The 22,283-nt window shown below is 41.6% G+C and overlaps 1 protein-coding gene across 1 annotated transcript in view; it reads right to left on the bottom strand.

Moving 5' to 3' along the window:
• The window catches only part of TENM3 (teneurin transmembrane protein 3), a 1,937,374-nt gene that overhangs the window by 145,223 nt on the left and 1,769,868 nt on the right, over positions 1 to 22,283 (bottom strand). The window contains exon 14 of the mRNA XM_070757504.1: positions 15,492 to 15,730. Within this exon, the coding sequence (XP_070613605.1) occupies positions 15,492 to 15,730 (239 nt within the window). The remainder of the gene's footprint in view (positions 1 to 15,491; positions 15,731 to 22,283) is intronic.

Here is a 22,283-nt window from a genome sequence, read left to right as displayed (position 1 = left end):
TTCTGCCTTGACAGATCTTTGGAGAGAAGGAGATGTGGCAGGGGAACTGTGCAGAGAGGCTGGCTAGGCATCTTGGTTAAACTACAAAGATATCTTGAGAGAAGGAAGGGGTGGTGAGGGAGCTACGTGAGGAAAGGTTGTCTCAACAAGCCAATATCCTTACCACGCATGTTTGGAAATGGGGATTCCCTTTCGAGAAGGGCTAGTCTCCTTCGTGCAGGACTGGAAAGCGTTGCATTCTCCTCTTGCTCTCCAAAGGTCTGTCACGGCAGAAGTTAGACTTCATATGTCCACATGCAGCAGCATCACCATTCACCTCTTGCATTGCCTGACCAGTCTCTCCCATACAGTTCCTGTGCCAACCCCTCCTTCTCTCCAGACCTGTCAAGGCAGAAGTTGGACTCAGAGAAAATTGCTTCCTGCAAAATTTCTACTCCATGCTTCCTGTTTTGCTGGGAGGGGGCATTAGATGGGGAAGCAGGCCAAGTGCCAACAATGTCTAAAATTGGGATAATGTCTCCTATGGCATGCTGAGTATACCTCCTTCTCATTCCAAGCTTGGGAGACTTTAATCAACACCTGTGCTGGCAAGCTATCAATCATGCTTGGGCTTGGGGAGAAGGACCGCTCCTTCCCCTGTGAATAAAAGTCCCCAAACTTGGAAAGCAATGTGTGTGCACATGTGCATGAGCTTGGCTACCAGCAGTTTGGGGAGGTGAGGAGCTTGTGGGGCACTGAGTTGTCCCCACATCGACTTAGTTAGAGCAACTTATTCCATGCCGACCCAACCATCCCAAGTCAACTGCGTCCAATGAGTGGTGTCAGGCTTACCCAGTCATGCCCACTAGTTGCGAAAACTTGACTGCAATAATCAACCTGGCTACTGTGAGTTGTCCCATTCTGCAGTGACAGACTGCCATGAAGTATGGGGAGGGAGAATGAATGGGGAGGGAATGCTTTATGAAATAAAATAAATGCTGTACAGTGTTCCCTCGATTTTCACGGGTTCGAACTTCACGAATAGCCTATACAGTACTATGGTTTTTCAAAAAATATTAATAAAAAAATACTTCACGTTTTTTTTCTATACCATGTTTTTCCCCGCCCGATGACGTCATATGTCATCGCCAAACTAATAATTTTTGCAAATAAATAACAAAAAATATAATTATTGTTAATAAATAATTATATTTATAAATATCAGGATCACTAAGTGTCTTATTCACTGGTGAGTACCAGTAAATGGTTGTTAAGGGAATGGGAAATGGTAATTTAGGGTTTTAAAGTTTTAAGGGATGGCTTGTGATACTGTTCATAGCCAAAAATGGTGTATTTACTTCCGCATCTCTACTTAGCGGAAATTCGATTTTCGCGGATGGTCTCGGAACGCATCCCTCGCCAAAATCGAGGGAACACTGTATCTCTTTTGACATGCTGCCTCATGGTCACCCAGCTGGAAGAAGGAAGGGGCAACTTACCAAACTATACAGTGGAACCCCGACATAAGAGCTGCTCTACTTAAGAGCAACTCGAGATAAGAGCTGGGAGGGGAGAGATATTTTTGTTCTACTTACAAGCCCAAATTCGAGATACAAGCGCCAAGGAGCTGTCTCCTGAAGCCAAACGCTAACTTCCGCGTTCGGCTTCAGGAGACAGCCGCGAAGCGGCGCGCGTTTTAAAAGGTTGCAGCCGGCCTGGGGGGCTCGGGGGGGTGCTTGCAGCTTTCTTTCTTGCTCTTTTTCTTTCTCTCTTTTACCTTCCCTTCCTCTATTTCTTCTTTTCTTTCTCCTTCCCACCTTCTTCCCTCCCTCCCTCCCTTCACTCATTCCTCTCTTACTCTCCCCTTTCATAAGTTTCCTTGTTTCCTTCCCCTGTTCCTGTCCCTTCCCCCTTTCTTTCTTTCTTTCTTTCTTTCTTTCTTTCTTGCTCTTTTTCTTTCTCTCTTTTACCTTCCCTTCCTCTATTTCTTCTTTTCTTTCTCCTTCCCACCTTCTTCCCTCCCTCCCTCCCTTCACTCATTCCTCTCTTACTCTCCCCTTTCATAAGTTTCCTTGCTTCCTTCCTCTGTTCCTGTCCCTTCCCTCTTTCCTTCCTTCCTTCCCACCCTCCGTCCATTCATTCACCCATTCCTCTCTTGATCGCTTAAAGCCGGTCCCTGGTGCAAAAAGGGTTGGGGACCTCTGTCCTACAGGATTGGGTGGCAGAGAAGTTGAACATATGTAAATTTAAAAGTTTAAGAAAGTTTACAAGTTAAGTGAAAGAAACTTCATTATTCATTTATATGTACATGTACATTTCTTCATTAAAAACATGTCTTTCTGCATAATTTAGACTAACTTTGTGAGTTTTTTGAGGGCTGGAACCAATTAAAATTATTTACATTAATTCCTATGGGGAAAAGTCGTTCGAGATAAGAGCTGCTCGACTTAAGAGCCCAGGTCCGGAACGAATTAAACTCGTATCTGGAGGTATCACTGTACTTGGACTTTCCATTAGGAAAACATCTTGCTTGAACCAGATAACTTACCTTGGTGGGAGCAATGAGAGACAGTTAAGGGAGGGGAAAAAGTAGAACTTAAGAGATTTTGGCACATGATTTTCAGTTCTGGCTTTGCACTACTGCAATATGCTAGATCTCTAATAAACTGCACTGCTAAAAAAATAAAGGGAACACTTAAACAACACAATATAACTCCAAGTAAATCAAACTTCTGTGAAATCAAATTGTCCACTTAGGAACTAACACTGATTGCCAATCAATTTCACATGCTGTTGTGCACATTCAACTTTGTACAGAATAAAGTATTCAATGAGAATATTTCATTCATTCAGATCTAAGATGTGTTATTGAGTGTTCCCTTTATTTTTTTGAGCAGTATATATTTTTTTCAACAAATGGAGACAAGGTCCATTTCTATTTAGAATTTTAAATAGTGGCAGGTTTGATAGCCTTTGTACTCCATTGAACTACTGACTGAACGTTACTTTTGCAGGAATGTTGGATTTAGCATTTGTCTGGAGATTGATGAGGCCATCCCCTCAAAGACATTAACATCACACTGCATAAACTCAACCAAGTCATCTTCTGAGTGGTTTTAAATATCCAGATGAAAATATGAATGGACCTGTCCATCTCCTAAGGAGTCACAAAGCCAAACCTGCTCCAGATTACTTGCATATTGTGCTCCTTAACTAGATGCATCCATGAGAGTCCATGTCTGAGCAAATGCAAGTGATTTTAACTGCCACTGAGAATATTCCTCAGAGTGGCCTTTTATATGGTCCTGCAGATCATCCTTCCTTAGCAGAGATATTGTTTCACACTCACAATATTGGGTGTGGAGCAGGGGTGGGTTCCATTTACCTTGCCTGCCGGTTTGCCTTGCAATGAAAGTGCACATTTTAGAAGTGCACCCTGGAAATAGCAAAGGACTGGCCCATGGTGCCCAGGCTAACCAAGAGCTGATCTACAAACTGGTGGTGACTGGCAGAGTGCTGGAGGATGCCACAGCCAAAAATGGAGCTCAAGAGGGCCGTGCATGCTCCTGCTGAGCTTGTTTCCATTGGCAGACTGCTAACAAAATAAACTCCTAGTAAACAATGGCTTCTGATCACTAGGCAAGGAGGCATCGAGAAATATTTCCCCTTTTGCATTTGAACATCCAAGTGGGAAAAGAAAAGGAGAAAGAAACAGGGAAAAGACAAAGACAAATAAAGAAAGAAAGATGGAAGGAGAGCAAGAAAGGAAAAAAGAAGGAAAGCGGGCAAGGAAGAAGAATGAAAGGAAAATGGAGAGGGAAGGAAAAAGAAAAAAGAAAAGAAGGAAGGAAGGAAGGAAGGAAGGAAAATTATAATGAGAGGGAGGGAAGGTCTGAGAGTAGTCCTGCTGCCCTTTTGCCATCTCCTTGTCTCGTCCTTCTGACTTCTCCTATTGGTCTCCCTTCCTATTGTCAAAGATGCTTTTGTTACAAAGCTAGGTCTGCTCACGTGGAGAGGGAGCGAGCCTCCTTCTGACCCATGCACTTTGCTCCTGCACACACCATGAGCAACCTGGCCAAGGAGAGTGAGCACAGCAGCAGAAGCCTTGAGGAGGAAGTGGGTCTGGCCTGGTCTGTGGGGTCCCAGTGCCCTGGGAAGTCAAAAGGCCGGGCTGGGCGCTTGCCCTCTGCTACCTAGAGCTCTGGACAGCCAGCGCCACCTTCTGGGGTACCTCTGCATGACCTAAGTGGGACACAGAGGCTCCTCTGGAGGACAAGAGTTTGGCCCTCTACCTGGTCTTGCCTTCCTCTGCTGGAGACAATAGATTCCCCAGCCCCACCTGGGCCACTTCCTCTTTCCTGGAGCTGTGGCTGTGCCACTCCCCAAAACCAGGTATGTTTATCTTGAAGAAGAATCTTCCCCTGCAAAAGTTTAAGTGATGCAAACCAGATTGGCTGGCTCATATATTATCATAGTATATGAATATATTGTTTATTTATTTATTTAGCAAATTTTAAAATTGGCTTAGAAAGACCCCTAGGCTAATGGTTCTCAGGGACTTTAATTTACCATCCAGAGATACTGAGCTTATAACAATATAGCTTTATTACAGGTCGAGCTGATATTCAAGAGGAACACTAAAATAAGCATATACAATTTATTTAATTTTTATTGGATATATTTATCTGATGTCCAACTTGCTTCCAGAGTGATAATCTTTCAACCATTCCTCATACATTTTGCTGTTGTTGTTCCAGAACTTTTACCATCTTGGTGTTTTCCTCTGGGCATGCTTCAGTTTGTCAACGTTTTTCTTAAAATGTTATGCCCCGGATATGAAATGATTTAGATCTGATCTGAACAATAAAGAAGATACAATAACAAGGATTCTCATCATGTTGACACTGTGATTCTATTGAGGCACCCTAGGACTGCTTTTTTCTGCAGCTACATGAACATTGGTTTGTATTCATATATTGTTGATCATGCTCCTTGCATACATTGTTACTCAGTGTTATCTCTCTCATCCTATGCAAAGCCTGAAATTATATTCATCTTGGCCTTATTTGTTTTGTATTACCATATCTTGATTCAATATGATTTCCAAAGATTCATCTTCTAACCCAAAGTCTAACAAATTACTACCCTGCCCCTTCCCAACCTCATCCCTGCGGAACATAATAGATTGAACAGATGCATATGGTATGTGTCTAGTCATCAGATGAACAGGTCATCAAAGGACAGAAGTAATATTTTGAAAAAGCTATGCAGGATTGAGATTTATATGGATATGGCAAAATAGGAGTGGCTAGAGAAGAAATGTCAGGTCTATGGAACAAGAATGATTAGTAAATTAATGAATCGTGACGGAAGATCAGATTTATCATGATGGGTATTTTATAGTCCTAATATTGCAAATTTCCAATGAAAGCTACCTGCATTTGCTTTTAGAGACAAAAATTAATGTAAAATCAGTAGAGCTTTGATATATTTGAAAGAAGCACAAAACAATCATGTGAATATTCTTCTTTCAGGTGAAGAGCAAAATCACTGAAGCCACGATCTCTGATTAATGATAAGTAGACTTCCTTGTACTGGAATACAGTGGTACTTCTACTTACGAACTTAATTCATTCCGTGACCAGGTTCTTAAGTAGAAAAGTTTGTAAGGAGAAGCAATTTTTCCCATAGGAATTAATGTAAAGGCAAATAATGTGTGCGATTGGAGACACCACAGGGAGGGTGGAGGCCCTGTTTCCTCCCAGGAGATTCTTAGAGAGGCCCCACAGAGGTTTCTCCTTGTCTTTTCCAGTTACAGTTTCGGAGGCTCGGGTTTGTAAGTGGAAAATGGTTCTTGAGAAGAGGCAAAAAAAAATCTTGAACACCTGGTTCTTATCTAGAAAAGTTCGTAAATAAAGGCATTTGTAGGTAGAAGTACCACTGTAGTTTCAATTGATAAAGAAAACATGTGGCATGGACAAAAAGAAATATGGAAAAAGTTAATGCCATATCAAAGCTGATAAATCTCCCCAGTGAGCTGAACTGAGGGTTACTTCTGAAAAAATGTAATTTATTAAAAAGACAAGTTTAGAATATTGCTTTTCAATCAAATTTTCCTTGCATACTTTGATAAATATTGAAAAAAAACCTAGTTATTTCATTATTCCAATGGAACATATTCAGAAACTAAATGGATAGATATTTGAGTAGTTTAAAAATATGCAATGCTTAATCCCATTATCGTATACTGTCAAAGAAAGGAATCTGACAATTGCCCAAATAGTTGGATATTCTGATACACTGATCAATAGAAGACTGCTTCCATAAATTAAAAAAGAGTCTCTGCAAAGACTTGGTTTACATCTTCTGGACTTGGTTCAGCCTGTGTTGACTGCCTCCTTGTTGGATTTTGAAAAGCCAGCTAACTATGCACAGAACTCAGTAACAGTGAAGACTTTTGGCAAGATGTATTAAATTGCATGTTATTCCTTCCATTAGTATTTTTCACTGCCTATCAGAAACAATTGATAAGCAGGAATATTAACTATCTTTTTCAGCAGAAGAAATAACACGGTCCTTCTGTTGACTCCAGAGCTATAATACCCTCTAATTTGCTAAGTAGAAAATGTTATATATTTTAAACATTCTGCAATGTAGGGCAGACACTTTTATACTATGATTTGAAAGTGGATATCTTAGAAAGCAGTATGTTCATATCCAGGAAAAAGAAGAACATTATTGTGGAATTTATACAAAAAGTGAATTGAAAGTTTAGATGGAGGATATTCTCATAACATGAAGAAAAGAGTTGTATCAAATTTAAGGTCAAGTAAGATATACATTTTTCATAAATTGAAGAGAACAAGCAATCTCTTGTGGTTGTCATGGAGAGATGTTTACAGGAATTGTAAAGTACGGAGACTTTTTATATACAGTTTCTCATGCCTAACAAAATTTAAATCACTGCATAGACTGAATCTAGTTATAATAGTGTTTCTATTTCCAATATTCCAAATGTGACAATATTCTGTAACCACGTGGGAAGATATGCCCTGACAAATGCCAGAGAAGCTTGTTTCTCACTGATTTCCCACTGGGAATGATAAAACAGATTAAAGAATCTAACCTTTTTATTATCCAATTTGTTTATAGTTTCCTCATAGCAGGAAATCTCAGACAACTGCATATGCACCCCAGAACCATATTCTACAGTTCCAGAGGCACCAACAGCAGCAAAATAGCACAAAATAATAGAAGGAAATTATTCCAAAGTTGTAAAAATTGTTAAGTTTATTTTTTTTAAAGTAACAAAAAAGAAGTGCTTTAAAACTCCAAAAATTTAAAGATAATTAAAAGACAAAAAACATGTAGCTAAGGTTTGAATTGTGGATTATGGTGCTCTGAGATTTCATTACTGGCCTACATAACATCAGTGCTGCTGAATTGCTACTTGCTTATATACGTAGTTCCCCAATTCACAATTCAAAGTGTTGGTTATGACCTTTAAAGCCCTTCATGGCACTGGACCAGAATATCTCCGAGACCGCCTTCTGTCGCACGAATCCCAGCGACCGATTAGGTCCCACAGAGTGGGCCTTCTCCGGGTCCCGTCAACTAAACAATGTCGGTTGGCGGGCCCCAGGGGGAGAGCCTTCTCTGTGGCGGCACCGACTCTCTGGAACCAACTCCCCCCGGAGATCAGAACTGCCCCTACTCTTCCTGCCTTCCGTAAACTCCTCAAAACCCACCTTTGCTGTCAGGCATGGGGAAACTAAACATCTTCCCCTGGGCACGTTGAATTTATATATGGTATGCTTGTGTGTGTGTATGTTAGTATAGGGGTTTTTCTTAAATTTATAATATTTTAATTAAATTGGATTATGTATTGGATTGTCTTTTCACTTGTTGTGAGCCGCCCCGAGTTTTCGGAGAGGGGCGGCATACAAATCCAAATAATAAATAAATAAATAAATAAATAAATTTAGGCTATTGTTCTTTGCTCATTGTTTATCTATGTTGGTTGCTGGAAGAGGTATAGTCTGGTCTTTTTGCTTTCCTCTTAGCTTTAAAACAAACAAAACAAAACTGTTCTCTCTTTAAAATAGTATGTAAATGTGATTTATCTCCAAATGTCTACTAATGGCTGATTTCTCTGAATGCCATCCTTCCAGGAATTCCCTAGCATTTTGGATTTACTTGCTCTTGGATGTGCCATTTACCAGTTGAAACTATAATTCAGTCTGCTCAGATTAAGGAATTTTCATCATGTCTTCTAACTGCTAGTATGAATACATATCAGAAACAACAAACAAATTTTTACATAAAAACTTATCAGAAACCACCAATAGACGACAACTGCAAGGCATCATTGTAGCACACACACCAACTAAAGCCCTCCAAAACTTCTTAAGTAAACCAAAAGATCATGTAGCCCCAAAAAGGGAAAAAAACCACACCTCCAGGAGTCATCTACAACATTCCATACCAACAACATACAATGTAAGGACTGTTACAGATATTATGTAGGACAATTATGCAGAAAAGTAACAGAGTACATTTATGAATATCAATGAGCACTCCACAAGTTTAAGACTTGTCCTTCCAAAATATAGAAGGTTGGAAACATCTGTTCAATAAAGGTTAGGAGCCCTAGATAATATAAATAATTAGAAGCCAAGAACCAGGACTTAACAGGTTTCTTTCCTTTTGAAAATATGCAGCTTTTTTATTGTTTTTATTTCAAAGAAAATAAAATTTCTTTGCTGAAGAAAAATTACAGATTTAATGTATATTTACAGCAAAACGTATGCTTAACACAATGCCAAGTATGAAACAAAAGGCATTATGAACTATAGAGACTAAGCAACCCTTATCTCCACCCCTTTTAACTGCTTATAAAACTTGGTGTAGTATCAAAATTTAAGACAAACTTATGGTCAGTCTTATATGTTTTCAAACTGAAGTTGAAAAAAAGGAGCATTAAATAGGCACAATTGAATGTATTTAAATGCCTCAAAGTTAGAAACATAGAAGACTGACGGCATAAAAAGACCTCATGATCCATCTAGTCTGCCCTTATACTATTTTTTGTATTTTATCTTAGGATGGATATATGTTTATCCCAGGCATGTTTAAATTCAGTTACTGTGGATTTACCAACCACGTCTGCTGGAAGTTTGTTCCAGGGATCTACTACTCTTTCAGTAAAATAATATTTTCTCATGTTGCTTTTGATCTTTCCCCCAACTAACTTCAGATTGTGTCCCCTTGTTCTTGTGTTCACTTTCCTATTAAAAACACTTCCCTCTTGAACCCTATTTAACCCTTTGACATATTTAAATGTTTCGATCATGTCCACCCTTTTCCTTCTGTCCTCCAGACTATACAGATTGAGTTCATGAAGTCTTTCCTGATACGTTTTATGCTTAAGACCATCCACCATTCTTGTAGCTCGTCTTTGGACCCGTTCAATTTTGTCAATATCTTTTTGATGTATTGAAGTTAATAGGAAACTTTTAACTTACAATATACCTTAACTTAATAACATTATTTATTTAAAACAATAATTTAGTTAAACCAATGTGATTAAAATTTAGATCAGTTTTAATCAACTATACTTCAGTTTCTAAGTATATCAAAGGACATTATAACAGCATATTTAGATATTCAATGTCTGACATTATTGGCGCTTAAAGGTGGCGAAATGTACTGTGACATATTTTATGTAAATAATTACGCTAGTGGCTTTGCTACAAAACTATGTGATCAGGCTTGATAAATTGACAGTTAAAGCTTGAAAATTAATGAGTATTTACAATTGGGTTTAATACTTTGACACTTGAACATTTATGTAGAATATGTAACTCCTTAGCATCAGAGCGTGTTAATATAAGGGGCCGCCTTCTGCCGCACGAATTCCAGCGACCAGTTAGGTCCCACAGAGTTGGCCTTCTCCGGGTCCCGTCGACTAAACAATGCCACTTGGCGGGACCCAGGGGAAGAGCCTTCTCTGTGGCGGCCCCGACCCTCTGGAATCAGCTCCCCCCAGAGATCAGAATTGCCCACACCCTCCTTGCCTTTCGTAAGCTCCTCAAAACCCACCTCTGTCCTCAGGCATGGGGGAATTGAGATATTCATTCCCCCCTGGCCTATACAATTTATGCATGGTATATTTGTGTGTATGTTTGGTTTTTAATAAGTGTTTTTAGTTATTTTAAATATTAGATTTGTTATATGTTGTTTTATTACTGTTGTTAGTTGCCACAAGTCTACGGAGAGGGGCGGCATAAATAAATAAATAAAAATAAATAAATAAATAAAATAAATAAAATAAAATAAATAAAATAAAATAAGGCAACTGGCAGTTACAACAAAGTTTTTTTCAGGTGGGGAGGTGAAGTAGAATGTCTAAATTCCCAGCCTGCAGGCTGGATGAGTCATACGCTGGCCATGCCCATGCCTGATTTAGTGAAGGGGTTCTTTTCAGGTGGGGAGGGGGAATAGAACGTCTAACTGCTTAGCATGTATATATTCTTATATACTGTATAAAAAATACTAATGATCTGATGGTCATTTTGAAAAATCCTTTCTTAGTGAGCACCTAGAAGCCAAGATAAGCATACGTGCCAAGTTTCAAGTTTGTAAGCCTTATGGTTCTTAAATGTGATGATGTGTGATGGTATATCACTTATACAGTGGTACCTCAAGATACGAACCTAATTGGTTCCAGGGGGAGGTTCGTAAGACGAAACATTGTTTCCCATAGGAAACAATGTAAAGTCAATTAATCCGTGCAACAAGAAACCCCCCCCCCCCGCAAAAAAACGCTGCCGCCCGGCTGTCACCTTTTAAAACAGCAGCCTCCCGAACCGGGGAGTTTGGCAAAATTTCGGGGTTTGGGAGGCTGCTGGGAAGCCCCGCAGCCCGGCTGTCACAACAACCGGGAGGCTTCCGCCTTTGGGTTTTCGGCTCGGGGGAAGCAGGAGGACCTTCCTAACTCCCTCCTCCCCGAGCCGAAAACACAAAGGCGGTCTGCTGCCGCCCGCTTGAGCCAGGAGGCATTCAGGGCGTGGAGGAATGGGAAGCTCAAACGCCAGTGGCTTCAGCTTCCCATTCCTCCATGCACTTCGCCCTGAATGCCTCCTGGCCGCCTGGCAGAGCGCTCGCAGCCAGCGGGAGGCGGCGGGGGACAAAAGGCAGGCCAGCGCCCGGCTCCTGCCTCTCCGGAGCCGCCGACCGAGTGGAGCGATCTTCTGGACGAAGGGCGGGGAAGCCGGCGGCTGTAGCAGCTGGTGCAAGAGGCTTCCCCGCCCTTCGCCCATGGCCAGCAGAAGATCACTCTTGCCCGGCTCCCTGCCCCTCTTCTGCTGGCCACGTTGGCTGCAGCGACAGTGACAGCTGCGGCTTCTCCTCCTCTTCCTCCTCCACCTCCTGTGGCCACTTTCCCCAAGAAGCCTCCCATTCACAGAGGAGGCAAGGATACGTTTGCGCTGCTTCAAAGCCCAGGTGGCTCCGAAGAAAAGGGGGGCTGCAGCGGCGGGGGCTGCTGCAGCTTATCCTCCTCTTCCTCCTCCTGCGGCCGCCTTCCCCAAGGATCCTCCCATCTGCAGAGGAAGCAGGGAGAGCTTTGTGCCACTTCGGAGCCCGGAGGAGGAAAAGGAGGAGAAGCCGCAGCTGTCACTGCCGCTGCAGCCAACGTTTTCTTCAAAGCCACACCAGGCTCCAAAGCGGCGCAAAGCTCTCCCTGCCTGCTCTGCGGTTAGGAGGCTCCTTGGGGAAGGTGGCCGCAGAGGAGGCAGGGAGAACTTTGCGGCACTTTGGAGCCCAGCGCAGCGCTTCGTCGGGAAAACCTTCAATGAGATAGTGGCAGCAGGAAAGAAACGGGCTCCGAAGCGGCGCAAAGTTATCCTGCCTCTCCACCTCCTCCTCCTGCGGCCGCCTTCCCAAAGGAGCCTTCTGGCTGCACAGGGGGCGGGGTTAGCTTTGTGCCGGGCTCCGAAGGAAAGTGTGGACACAGCGGTGGCTGTGGTTTCTCCTCCTCTTCCTCCTCCGGGCTCCGAAGTGGCACAAAGTTCTCCCTGCCTCCTCTGCGGCCACCTTCCCCAAGGAGCCTTCCGACCGCAGAGCAGGCGGGGAGAGCTTTGCGCTGCCTTGGAGCCTGGTGTGGCTCCTAACTCCCTCCCCCCCAGCCAAAAACACAAAGCCAGGCAGCCCCAGCTGCCAAAGGAGCCTCCTGTGCGCTCGGGTGGCAGCTTCTGCTGGATACGGGCGATGGGTGGGACAGAGGGGTGGGGTTAAGCCTCCTTCGGCGGCTGGGGGCTGCCCGGCTTTGCCTTTTTGGCTGGGAGAGGGGAGAAGTAGGACCTTCCTAACTCCCTCCCCCCCGGCCATAAACACAAAGCCAGGCAGCCCCCAGCCGTCAAAGGAGCCTCCTGATTCTCCCTGCCCGTGTCTGGCAGAAGCTGCTGCCCGAGTGCTCTTGGCCGGTGGGATGGGTGCTGGGGTGGGGGGTGTCCCGACAACCCCCCCACCCCAGCTATTCACCTCCCGCCGCTCAAGAGCGCTCAGGAGGCAATTCTGCCGGCCACGGGCGAGGAGGATCGGGAGGCTTAAGTCTCCTGCAGCGGGTGCTGTGGTGGGGACCTTTGGGTTTTTGACTCTGGGGGGGAGACAGGAGGGTCGGACTGACACCCCCCACCCCAGCAACCTCCCGAAGCCAAATGCCAAACCCGAACTTCCGGGTTCGGCGTTGGGAGGCTGCTGGGAAGCCCCCCCCGAATGTTTTAAAAGGTGACAGCCGGGCTGGGGGGCTTCCCAGCAGCCTCCCGAACCCTGAACCCGGAAGTTTGGCAAAAGTTCGGGGTTCGGGAGGCTGCTGGGAAGCCCCCCAGCCCAGCTGTCACCTTTTAAAACAGCCGGGTGGCTTCCCAGGAGCCTCCAAACGCCGAACGCGGAAGTTCGGGTTTGGCGTTTGGCTTCGGGAGGCTCCTGGAAAGCCGCCCGGCTGTTTTAAAAGGTGACAGCCAGGCTGGTGGGGCTTCCCAACAACCTCCCGAACCCCGAACTTTTGCCGAACTTCCGGGTTCGGGGTGGTGCTGGGAAGCCCCCCAGCCCGGTGGTCACCTTTTAAAACAGCCAGGCGGCTTCCCAGGAGCCTCCGAACGCCGAACCCGGAAGTTCGGGTTTGGCGTTCGTAACACGAAAAAAGTTTGTAAGAAGAGGCAAAATTTTTCTGAACCCCGGGTTCGTATCACGAGTTGTTCGTAAGATGAGGGGTTCGTATCTTGAGGTTCCACTGTATATAGATAGATTACCTGAAGCTCTGCAAGGTCAAGAATTTGAATAAGGATGGACTATATAACTAACTAAAACATAACATCTATGATCTATGCCTTATCACTTTGCTGTTTGTATATACACTGAGAGCTTATGCACTGCAGACAAATTCTTTTTATGTCCAACTTATGTATGTGTGTATGTATGTATGTATGTATGTATGTATGTGTGTGTATGTATTTTTGTATTATCATTCATTCATTCATTTTCTATGCCGCTCAACTCCCTGGGGACTCTGGGCAGAAATATAAAACATCAATAATAATACAAATCCTCTAAAAACAGTTTTAAAAAGTTTAAAATTCACAGTTAGGCCCCTGCATACTGCTCATGGCTGGATGTCGTTGGATACCACCATAAGATCAGCGGCCCCAGGTCTATCGTAAGATCCAGGTCTTTACTGCTTTCCAGAAGGCCAATAGCGTGGAGGTAGTCTGGATCCCAGGAGGTAACTGGTTCCAGAGAGCCAGGGCAGCCACAGAGAAGACCCTCCCCCGCAGACCTGTCATTTGACACTGTTCAGCTGATGGGACCCGGAGAAGAACAACTCTGTGGGCCTCTGGGATCTATATGGTAGAACTCGGTCTCAAAGATAGTCAAGCCCTAAGCCATGTAGGGCTTTAAAGGTAATGACAAACACCTTGAATTGCATCTGGAGACCAAATGGGAACCAGTGCAGTTCACCGAGGATTGGTGTGATGTGGGTGTACCTAGGTGTACCCATGACAACTTGCGCAGTTGCATTCTGGACAAGAGCATGAGTGACTGTGAGAAGAGCCTCCTGATACAAGTAGGGTCATAATTGGCAAACCTGTGCCAAGGTCCCCCTAGCTACAGCTGTCAAATGTTGGTCTAATCTTAGCTGTGAGTCCAGGAGGACATCCAAATTGCGAAAATGTTCGGAGGAGGGCAGGTTCTTCCCCCCAGAACCAAGGATGAACAGTCGATTTGGTCAGTGAAGGGCTACACTCACCTTTGCTTGCCGGGATGCCTCTGGGTGGGCGGGTAGCATGGGCAGGCGGGTGGGGATCACATGGGTGGGGGTCATGCAGGTGGGGAGGGGGAGTAGAACCACAAAATTTTGGTGTTTTCAACGGTTTTTTTGATTCTGCACATGCAGAGTTATCTAATTGTCTAATTCAATTTGTCTAATACTTTGAACCAAAAAGTCTTGAGTCTATTAAACATCTTACCAGTATTGCCATATACTGCATCAAATTATCATGAATCACAATCAGTCAATTGCAATTATTTTAATTCTCTTTGGTAATGTGTGTGTGTGTGTGGCAATAACCTCAGGCAATCATATTCAAACAGTAAGGAAAGCAAATTTCTTCAACTGCTGAAGAACTATTTTTATGTTATTTTATTACTTTAACATTATTCTCAGTGGCTTCAGCAAGGGTCTAAGTTCAAATATTTTATTCAGCTGGTGCTTTAGACTGAGCTTAAATTTAAGAAATGCATTTTAACACAAAGTTTTAACATTTCAGAAAGTTTAGGGCTTATCTTAACAGAATATTTTATTTGGGGTTCAGAAACATTTCACTTATGCCAGTAAAACCTGACATTTCACTCTTTTACTGTTTATGTAATAATCACAGTATCTGCCATTATACTATGATATAATGAACTAATTGATAGTTGGATCACTGCATTTTACAATTAACTAACACAGTATATGCTCAACTGTACAATATAAGCAATCATGAGTAACTTATTCAGTGAAATAATGCTTTATAGCATGGGAAAAAGAAACAAGAATTAAGCAATGCTTTTCATTATTCACGTGTAGGTGACATTTTTAAAAGTAAAGATATGCAGGCTTTTTGCTAGAAGAAAATTATTTTATGTACAACCAATATGCTACACTTTTAGTATAAACATGGTGGCTGAATTATAGCCAACACTTATAAAAGAAAAACATTCCTAAATTATAGTTCAATTTTTTAAAATGACATTTCACATCCCATTTTTTGCAGGAAAATATTTATAAAATGCAGGTATTTCCTATTCCATGTAAACAATTTTTTAATAAAAATACTCACATGGTTTCCAGCAATTGCTAATAAGTGATCTTTAAACTGCGATGCTGACTCTCTATTTTAAGACCTAGATCTTTACTTCCAGCAGTACGAGAATGCATGTTTATAATGAACATAAAAAGGAAAGCTTACCTATAAAATAAGATAGTAGTATTGCCAGAAGCACAGACACCCCAACAGCACAGAGTGCTGTACATTTCCAGCTACAGTACTTTGAAGACTTCTTAAATTTAAAAGCACTTCTTGATAAGGTGTTCCTAGGTAGTGGTCGTGTAGGAGGGGAATAAACTGAGCCAGATGCCATTGTGTAACCCGGTGTTGCAGTACTGAACAGTGGTGTTGTCCCTGTTCCTGTTTTGAATAGGAAATGCCTGCAGGAAAAAACAACAACATACATTTAAAATCTACACAAACTAATTTGTAAAATGCTTTATATTACCTTCTTAATGTGTTATCTATTATATTTCCCTTTGTATTTACTTAATCCTTCTTAAATAGGAATAGTTTTAAACGTGATATTAAATATTTTAGCTGCAAGTATCAAGTACTATGTAGAAAATGTTATTATAATTGTTGATTGATACTGTTAATGCTTCCAACATGATTTTCTAAGAGAATTGTTAAATCAAATTAATTGGAAACATTTTCTAAAGAACATGTAAAACCTTACATATCTAGAGAAACAGTGTATAGCTTATACCACCAACTAGATAAATATTTCCTATATTATGAAAGCCTCATGAGCTCAAGAATAAGAAAATAAATTTCTTACATGATAAGATAAAGATAAATGTTCTATAAGCCAATCTAGTCTCCTGTTGACTTCTGTCAGGAACCTCTAGCTGGCAAAACAAAATACTGCAAGAATATATTTTGTAGGTCACAGCAGCTCATAAAAGCATATTTATTTCAACAAAAATATGAAGTCATTATGAAAGAATGCCAATGACTATCAAATGAGAGTTTTATTTACATTTCAATCATTGTTCAATTCTTTTATATCTTTCTCAGGCTTGCTCCAAATTAAGGTCTTTAAGTAATCTGGTTTCCATTTGTTCCATATTTTGATAATGTTATCTATTATTTGTTTTTATACTTCTGAACATGTAAAAATAACTTTTGCCACTTCATACATAGATTTCTTGACAATGTCCAATCCACCTATCAGGTTTGGAATTGTGGGAAAACAGACTATAATATACAATAGTTTTAAAAATAATTTTTAAATGGAAATATCAAAACCATCCTCTTCTGTCATGTCCTATCAGTCTTCAGTCTAGACTATATTGTTTTTTGTTTAAAAATATCATGGTACATATATTAACCAGGAGAATCACTAGTTAACTTTTTGAGATGATCCGAGGTCAGGTAGTATTGCCATCTAATAAACTTTTTTAATAGAATAGGCTTGGGCAAAAAAGTGCCGAAAACAGAAATATCTTACATGCATTTTTAAAAAGCTGCTGAAATTCTCACTCCCCAAATTTATTGGAGGTAATATTGATATATCGATGTCATGTTTGGTCAACTCTAAATGATACGTATAACAATACATTATTTTACACTATATGTTCCCAAAGTTCTGCAGGCAATTTTCTTGGGAAAGAGTGAGAAATTATTTATTCTTGTTCAGAGTGTGGTAAAAATGAACTCTAAAAATATTGCTGATATTTTTAGCTAAAAGTAGAGATAACCAATTATTGGGTAACTGCTAAAATCCAGCAATTCTGGTCAATCAGTTCTTCATATTCTAGAACTAAGAGGAATGGTGCATTATTATTTGCGGTTTCATCATAGAAATATCTTCTCAAAATTACTTGCTTGAGAAATGTCACAAAACATATTATCCGTATTCATTATTCATTCATTTTTTCATTATAGACAAACATGAAAAAAAAAATCCTGTAGCAAAAATATGTAATAGGAGAAAGATGTGGAGCAGCAGCCTGGATATCTGGATAGAGATTGATTATACTAACTCTTATTCAACTATACAGAAACAGTTCCATTAAGAAATATGACTATTTAAAAAAATATTATTTTATTTATTTATTTATTGGATTTTTATGCTGCCCCTCTCTGAGGACTCGGGGTGGCTTACAACATATAATAAAACAATGCATAACATTTTAGATCCAATTAATTAAATATAAAATCTAAAAAACCCAAGCCATAAAAAGTAGTCATTCCCATTCAATCAACTTTCTCTCAGCACATTCATCGCCCAGAGGGCAAGAATTTAATAGCCCCAAGCCTGGCGGCACAAATGAGTCTTAAGATTCTTGCGAATTGGTCAAAATCTTTAGTGAGGTAGCCATACCAAAGAAAATGATCTAATTTTCAATCAGCTCTGCTTAGATGTCTTTATGTTGATTTAGGGATAAAAGAATTGCATAACAGTCCTTATTATCCCCAATGGTGCATATGCTCTCAGTGTACATAAAAGAAAATATACATTTGTGAAGAATCATGAGGTACAACATTTAGTGATTGTCATAGGGTACAAATAAACAATCAGGAAGCAATCAATATTAATATAAATTATAAGGATACAAGCAACAAGTTACAGTCATACAGTCATAAGTGGGAGGAGATGGGTGATAGGAACGATGAGAAGACAAATAATAATAGTAATAGTAATACAGCCTTAGTAAATACTACACTAAGTGAATTACCTGCATCCACAAAAAAACCCCAACTAAAAACAGCCAAATAAAAGAAATAATTTTTCTTTAAAGGGAGTATATGGTCCAGAGAAAAAATTAATTTAATTTAATTGACTTATATTCCACCCAATCCCATAGGACTCAGAAGAATAGAGACACAGTGCAAGTATAAATGCACAATGTGGAAAGTTGTAAGTATTCTACATGGTAGCCAGTAACAGAAGAAAAAAACAAGAAATTTCAGAGAAAGGAATTAAGGTAGAACAAGCAACAGAAAAACCTCACATACAGATTTATTTTATATTTTATCTTCATTTTTTAAAATTCTTAATTCTCCAAATTTTGTTACCGGTACAACGTACCTGACTGTACCCGTAGGAGCCCATCACTGCATTATGGGCATGAGCATGCATGAGCGCTATCACGCACATGTGTGCCCTTTTGGCACCCAACCAAAACAAGTTCGCTATCACTGCTATAGGCTGTTGAAAATGCCACTATTTTACTTGCAGTCAAAATCAGTTGACAAATTGGATGATCCCTATATTCCTTATTTTCCATGGGCAATGAACCCTTGAAAGTCAGCAAGTAGTTTTTAGCAGCATTTTAAAGTTTCATGTTTTAAAAGTGTAAACCTAGTATTGGTAAACTTAATGTTATTGCATTTTTAAAAAGGTATTTAATTAGCCACTTTTATTTTCTCCTTTCCCCCCCAGCAGGCTATTCATGAACCACATGTACCATTCATTCCAAGAAACGAGCTTGTACTTTTGTAATCTGGGGAGTAATGTATGTTTTGTTTCACAGAAGAATATATGCATTGTATATAAAATTGAAAAAAACCCTAGTTTCAATAAAATCCTCAGAATATAGCCTTAAGCAGCTTTCCTTTCTTACTTTTAATGTCTTTTTATCCCAATGAACCTACATTTACGAATGGTAAATTAGATAATCAAGTATATACAAAAACCATTCAGTAGAAGAAATTTGGAGCAGAAAAGTATTCTACTAGTTTGATTATACGTTTAAAAAAGAAAATTACCACTGAACATTTCGGATTAGAATGAACAATGAAAAGACAGTATCTGTTCCTTGCCTGTATTGATGTGTCTAATATTGCCTTCTATGTAGGTTTAAGTAATGTAGTTTCAATGCATGTACATAGAATGCATACAAACACTTCATATTATCTGATCTCAAGTAGGAAAATGACTACTAATGCACAAAATCCTATTACTGCTGATGTTGCGGTAATGTAGTATGTGAATATTTAGACACAAACTAGGGAGCTATACTAATTCTTTAAATTCCCAGAAGCAGCAAAGGAGATATATTATGATGTATATAAAATCCTGTTCCTTTACAATAGTTGAAAACAGAAAGGAAGACTTTTTCCTATGGATAAATGAGAATTGAAATTACAGGATTAATTTGGAAGTTTTCTTTTCTTTTTTTGAAATGCATGGTAGTATCAAATATTTCTCTACCCTGGGTTTCATTTAGTAAAGATGCTGCCCAGAAATACGTTTTTTATAGTAAGGATATGTAGCTTATATTTTATGAACTATACAGAGGTGTAAGATATTCTCTTGTGCTTCTTACAGAATTAATATTAGTAATATTACTATTAATGCAACACTAACAGAGATTTTCTGCTACACTATACCTTCTAAGACTACCAAGTTATTTAAACACATAACAAAAAAGTCAACTATTTTTATTTCAGGGAAAAAAGACAATTTAGCCAACTTTTCCTAGTCTGATCAACAGAGCCATTTGATAAACACTTAAAATGAGATAAAATATACATAAAATGGTTCAAATTCAGAAGACTTTTATAAGCTTTACATCAAATTGTTTCAATCAGACCAGAAGTGTTCTCATACTGTCCTGAGTAGACTAGAAATAATGGAGCAGAATAATGATAGAATAATGATAAGCGCAGAGAAAAAGCAGCAGTGAAATTAAATGAAAAATGAATGCAAAATGCATAGGCACCTTATAGGAAAGAAGGTTGCATTGGGGTCATGTTCAATGTTTGAGCAGACCATGGGGAAGTCAGAAATTGCACTTCTTGTTCTCCTGCTTTCTTACAGAAATACCATACCCAGCTAATTTAACAAAAATTAGCTTCTATTTTATTGCAGATTTTTTTTTCTTTTTACTTTTGTAGACAAGACAGAAAATACACACAAAAATTAAACAAAACAAAACAAAACAAAACAAAACGCTCTTACAATGTAACCAATGAATGCAAGATAGGAAATGAAGAACAAAGGGGCAATGATTCTATCTGTTATGTTGTGTATTATAGTAAGGTAATAAATGATCTCTTCAGGCTTCTGAATTCTAAAATCTATTATTTTCTGAACTGATGGGTTATTATCTTAGGACATATTTCACACCAGGAGACAACCCCTGTTCACAGAAATTAAAAACTAAAAGCTTATACATCTCATATTTCTGTTACTATATATCTTGAACAATAATTTCAAATAAAGTATTTCAAATCTGCCAAATACCTGTAACTTGGATTTCCATAAGAAATATATAAATATACATCTGCTATTTCTGTTAAGTTGTGATTATGAAAGTGGATTGGTACTGTGGAATAATTGCTTTAAAGCAGCGGTCCTCAAACTCCGGCCCGCGGGCCGGATGCGGCCCAACGAGGTCTTTTAACCGGCCCGTGGCAAGCTCACGAGATTTTACTGGTCGATAAAATAAGCTCCCGAATCTCCTGTCAACTCACCGCGGTCAGCTGCTCAGCGAGGAGAAGGTGGAGAGGCAAGGGGGCGGGGAAGAAAGCGGCCCTGCAATTGGCCCCTTCCTTTGTCGCCTTTAGGGAGAGAAACTGTTGCTGCCCTATGGCAGAGCAGCAACAGTTCCTCTCCCTAAAGGCGAGAAAGAAATTGGCCAATTGCAGGCCCGCTTTCCTCCCCGCCCCCTTGCCTCTCCACCTCCTCCTCCCCTCCTCCTCCGCGGTGAGTGGACGCGAAATTCATGAAAAGGCGATTGGCAATTGAAAAACTGTCCACTGAAAATCACAGCTAAGTGCACCATGGCTAAGTTTGTGTGTGGGGGGGAGGCGGCTGCTTGAAAACCCCTGACCTCCATCGCCTCCCCCCCACAGCACAAGGCGAGCACACCTCGCCGCTGACACAGGCGGCAGGGACTGCCCTGTCCCCCTGTCCCCCCTGCGCAAAACTACGCAGCCCCAGATCGCTCGCTTCTCCAGCCAGCAAAGCCGACTGCCCGGCTTTGCTGGCTGATGCAGGAAAGGAAAGCGTCACATTTAAAAAGCATGCCACTTTCTGGGACTGCGGCGCCGTGGTGGCCTTCAAGCGTGGCCCTTCGCGGCGCCCCACCACCCGTTCCTGCAGGAAGAGATCGGGCACTTTACCGGGAGGTGGAGGCGGCTGGGTGCCGGGGAGGGCGAAGGAGTGGACGCGCCTTTCAGCTGCAGAGCGGAACGGGGGTGGAGATCAGCGGCGGAGTCCGGCGCTGGGGCCATGCGGGACCGCTCATTCAGGCGCGCGTGGACCGGCAAGCCTGGATGAGCGGTCCCGCATGGCCCCAGGCCCCCAATGCCGGACTCCGCCGCTGTTCTCCACCCCCGTTCCGCTCTGCAGCTGAGAGGCGCGTCCACTCCTTCGCCCTCCCCGGCACCCAGCGTCCGGCCCCACGCCGCCTCCACCTCCCGGTAAAGTGCCCGATCTCTTCCTGCAGGAACGGGTGGTGGGGCGCCGCGAAGGGCCGCGCTTGAAGGCCACCACGGCGCCGCAGTCCCAGAAAGTGGCGTGCTTTTAAAATGTGACGCTTTCCTTTCCTGCATCAGCCAGCAAAGCCGGGCAGTAGGCTTTGCTGGCTGGAGAAGCGAGTGATCTGGGGCTGCGTAGTTTTGCGCAGGGGGGACAGGGCAGTCCCCGCCGCCTGTGTCAGCGGCGAGGTGTGCTCGCCTTGTGCCGTGGGGGGGGAGGCGATGGAGGTCAGGGGTTTTCAAGCAGCCGCCTCCCCCACACACAGAGATAAGAGAGAGAAAGAAAGAGGGACAGAGAGAAAGAAAGAGAGGGACAGAGAAAGAAAGAGACAGAGGGAAAGAAAGAGGGACAGAGAGTAAGAAAGAGAGGGACAGAGAGTAAGAAAGAGAGGGACAGAGAGAAAGAAAAAGAGGGACAGAGAGAAAGAGAGGGACAGAGAGAAAGGAAGAGACAGAGAGAAAGAAAGAAAGAGGGACAGAGAGTAAGAAAGAGAGGGA

Source organism: Erythrolamprus reginae, chromosome 7, assembly GCF_031021105.1.
Source record: "Erythrolamprus reginae isolate rEryReg1 chromosome 7, rEryReg1.hap1, whole genome shotgun sequence".
In the NCBI taxonomy this organism is placed as follows: Eukaryota; Metazoa; Chordata; class Lepidosauria; order Squamata; family Dipsadidae; genus Erythrolamprus; species Erythrolamprus reginae.
The sequence above is the reverse complement of the archived record's forward strand: the minus strand, read 5'-3'. Positions and strand labels throughout refer to the sequence as shown.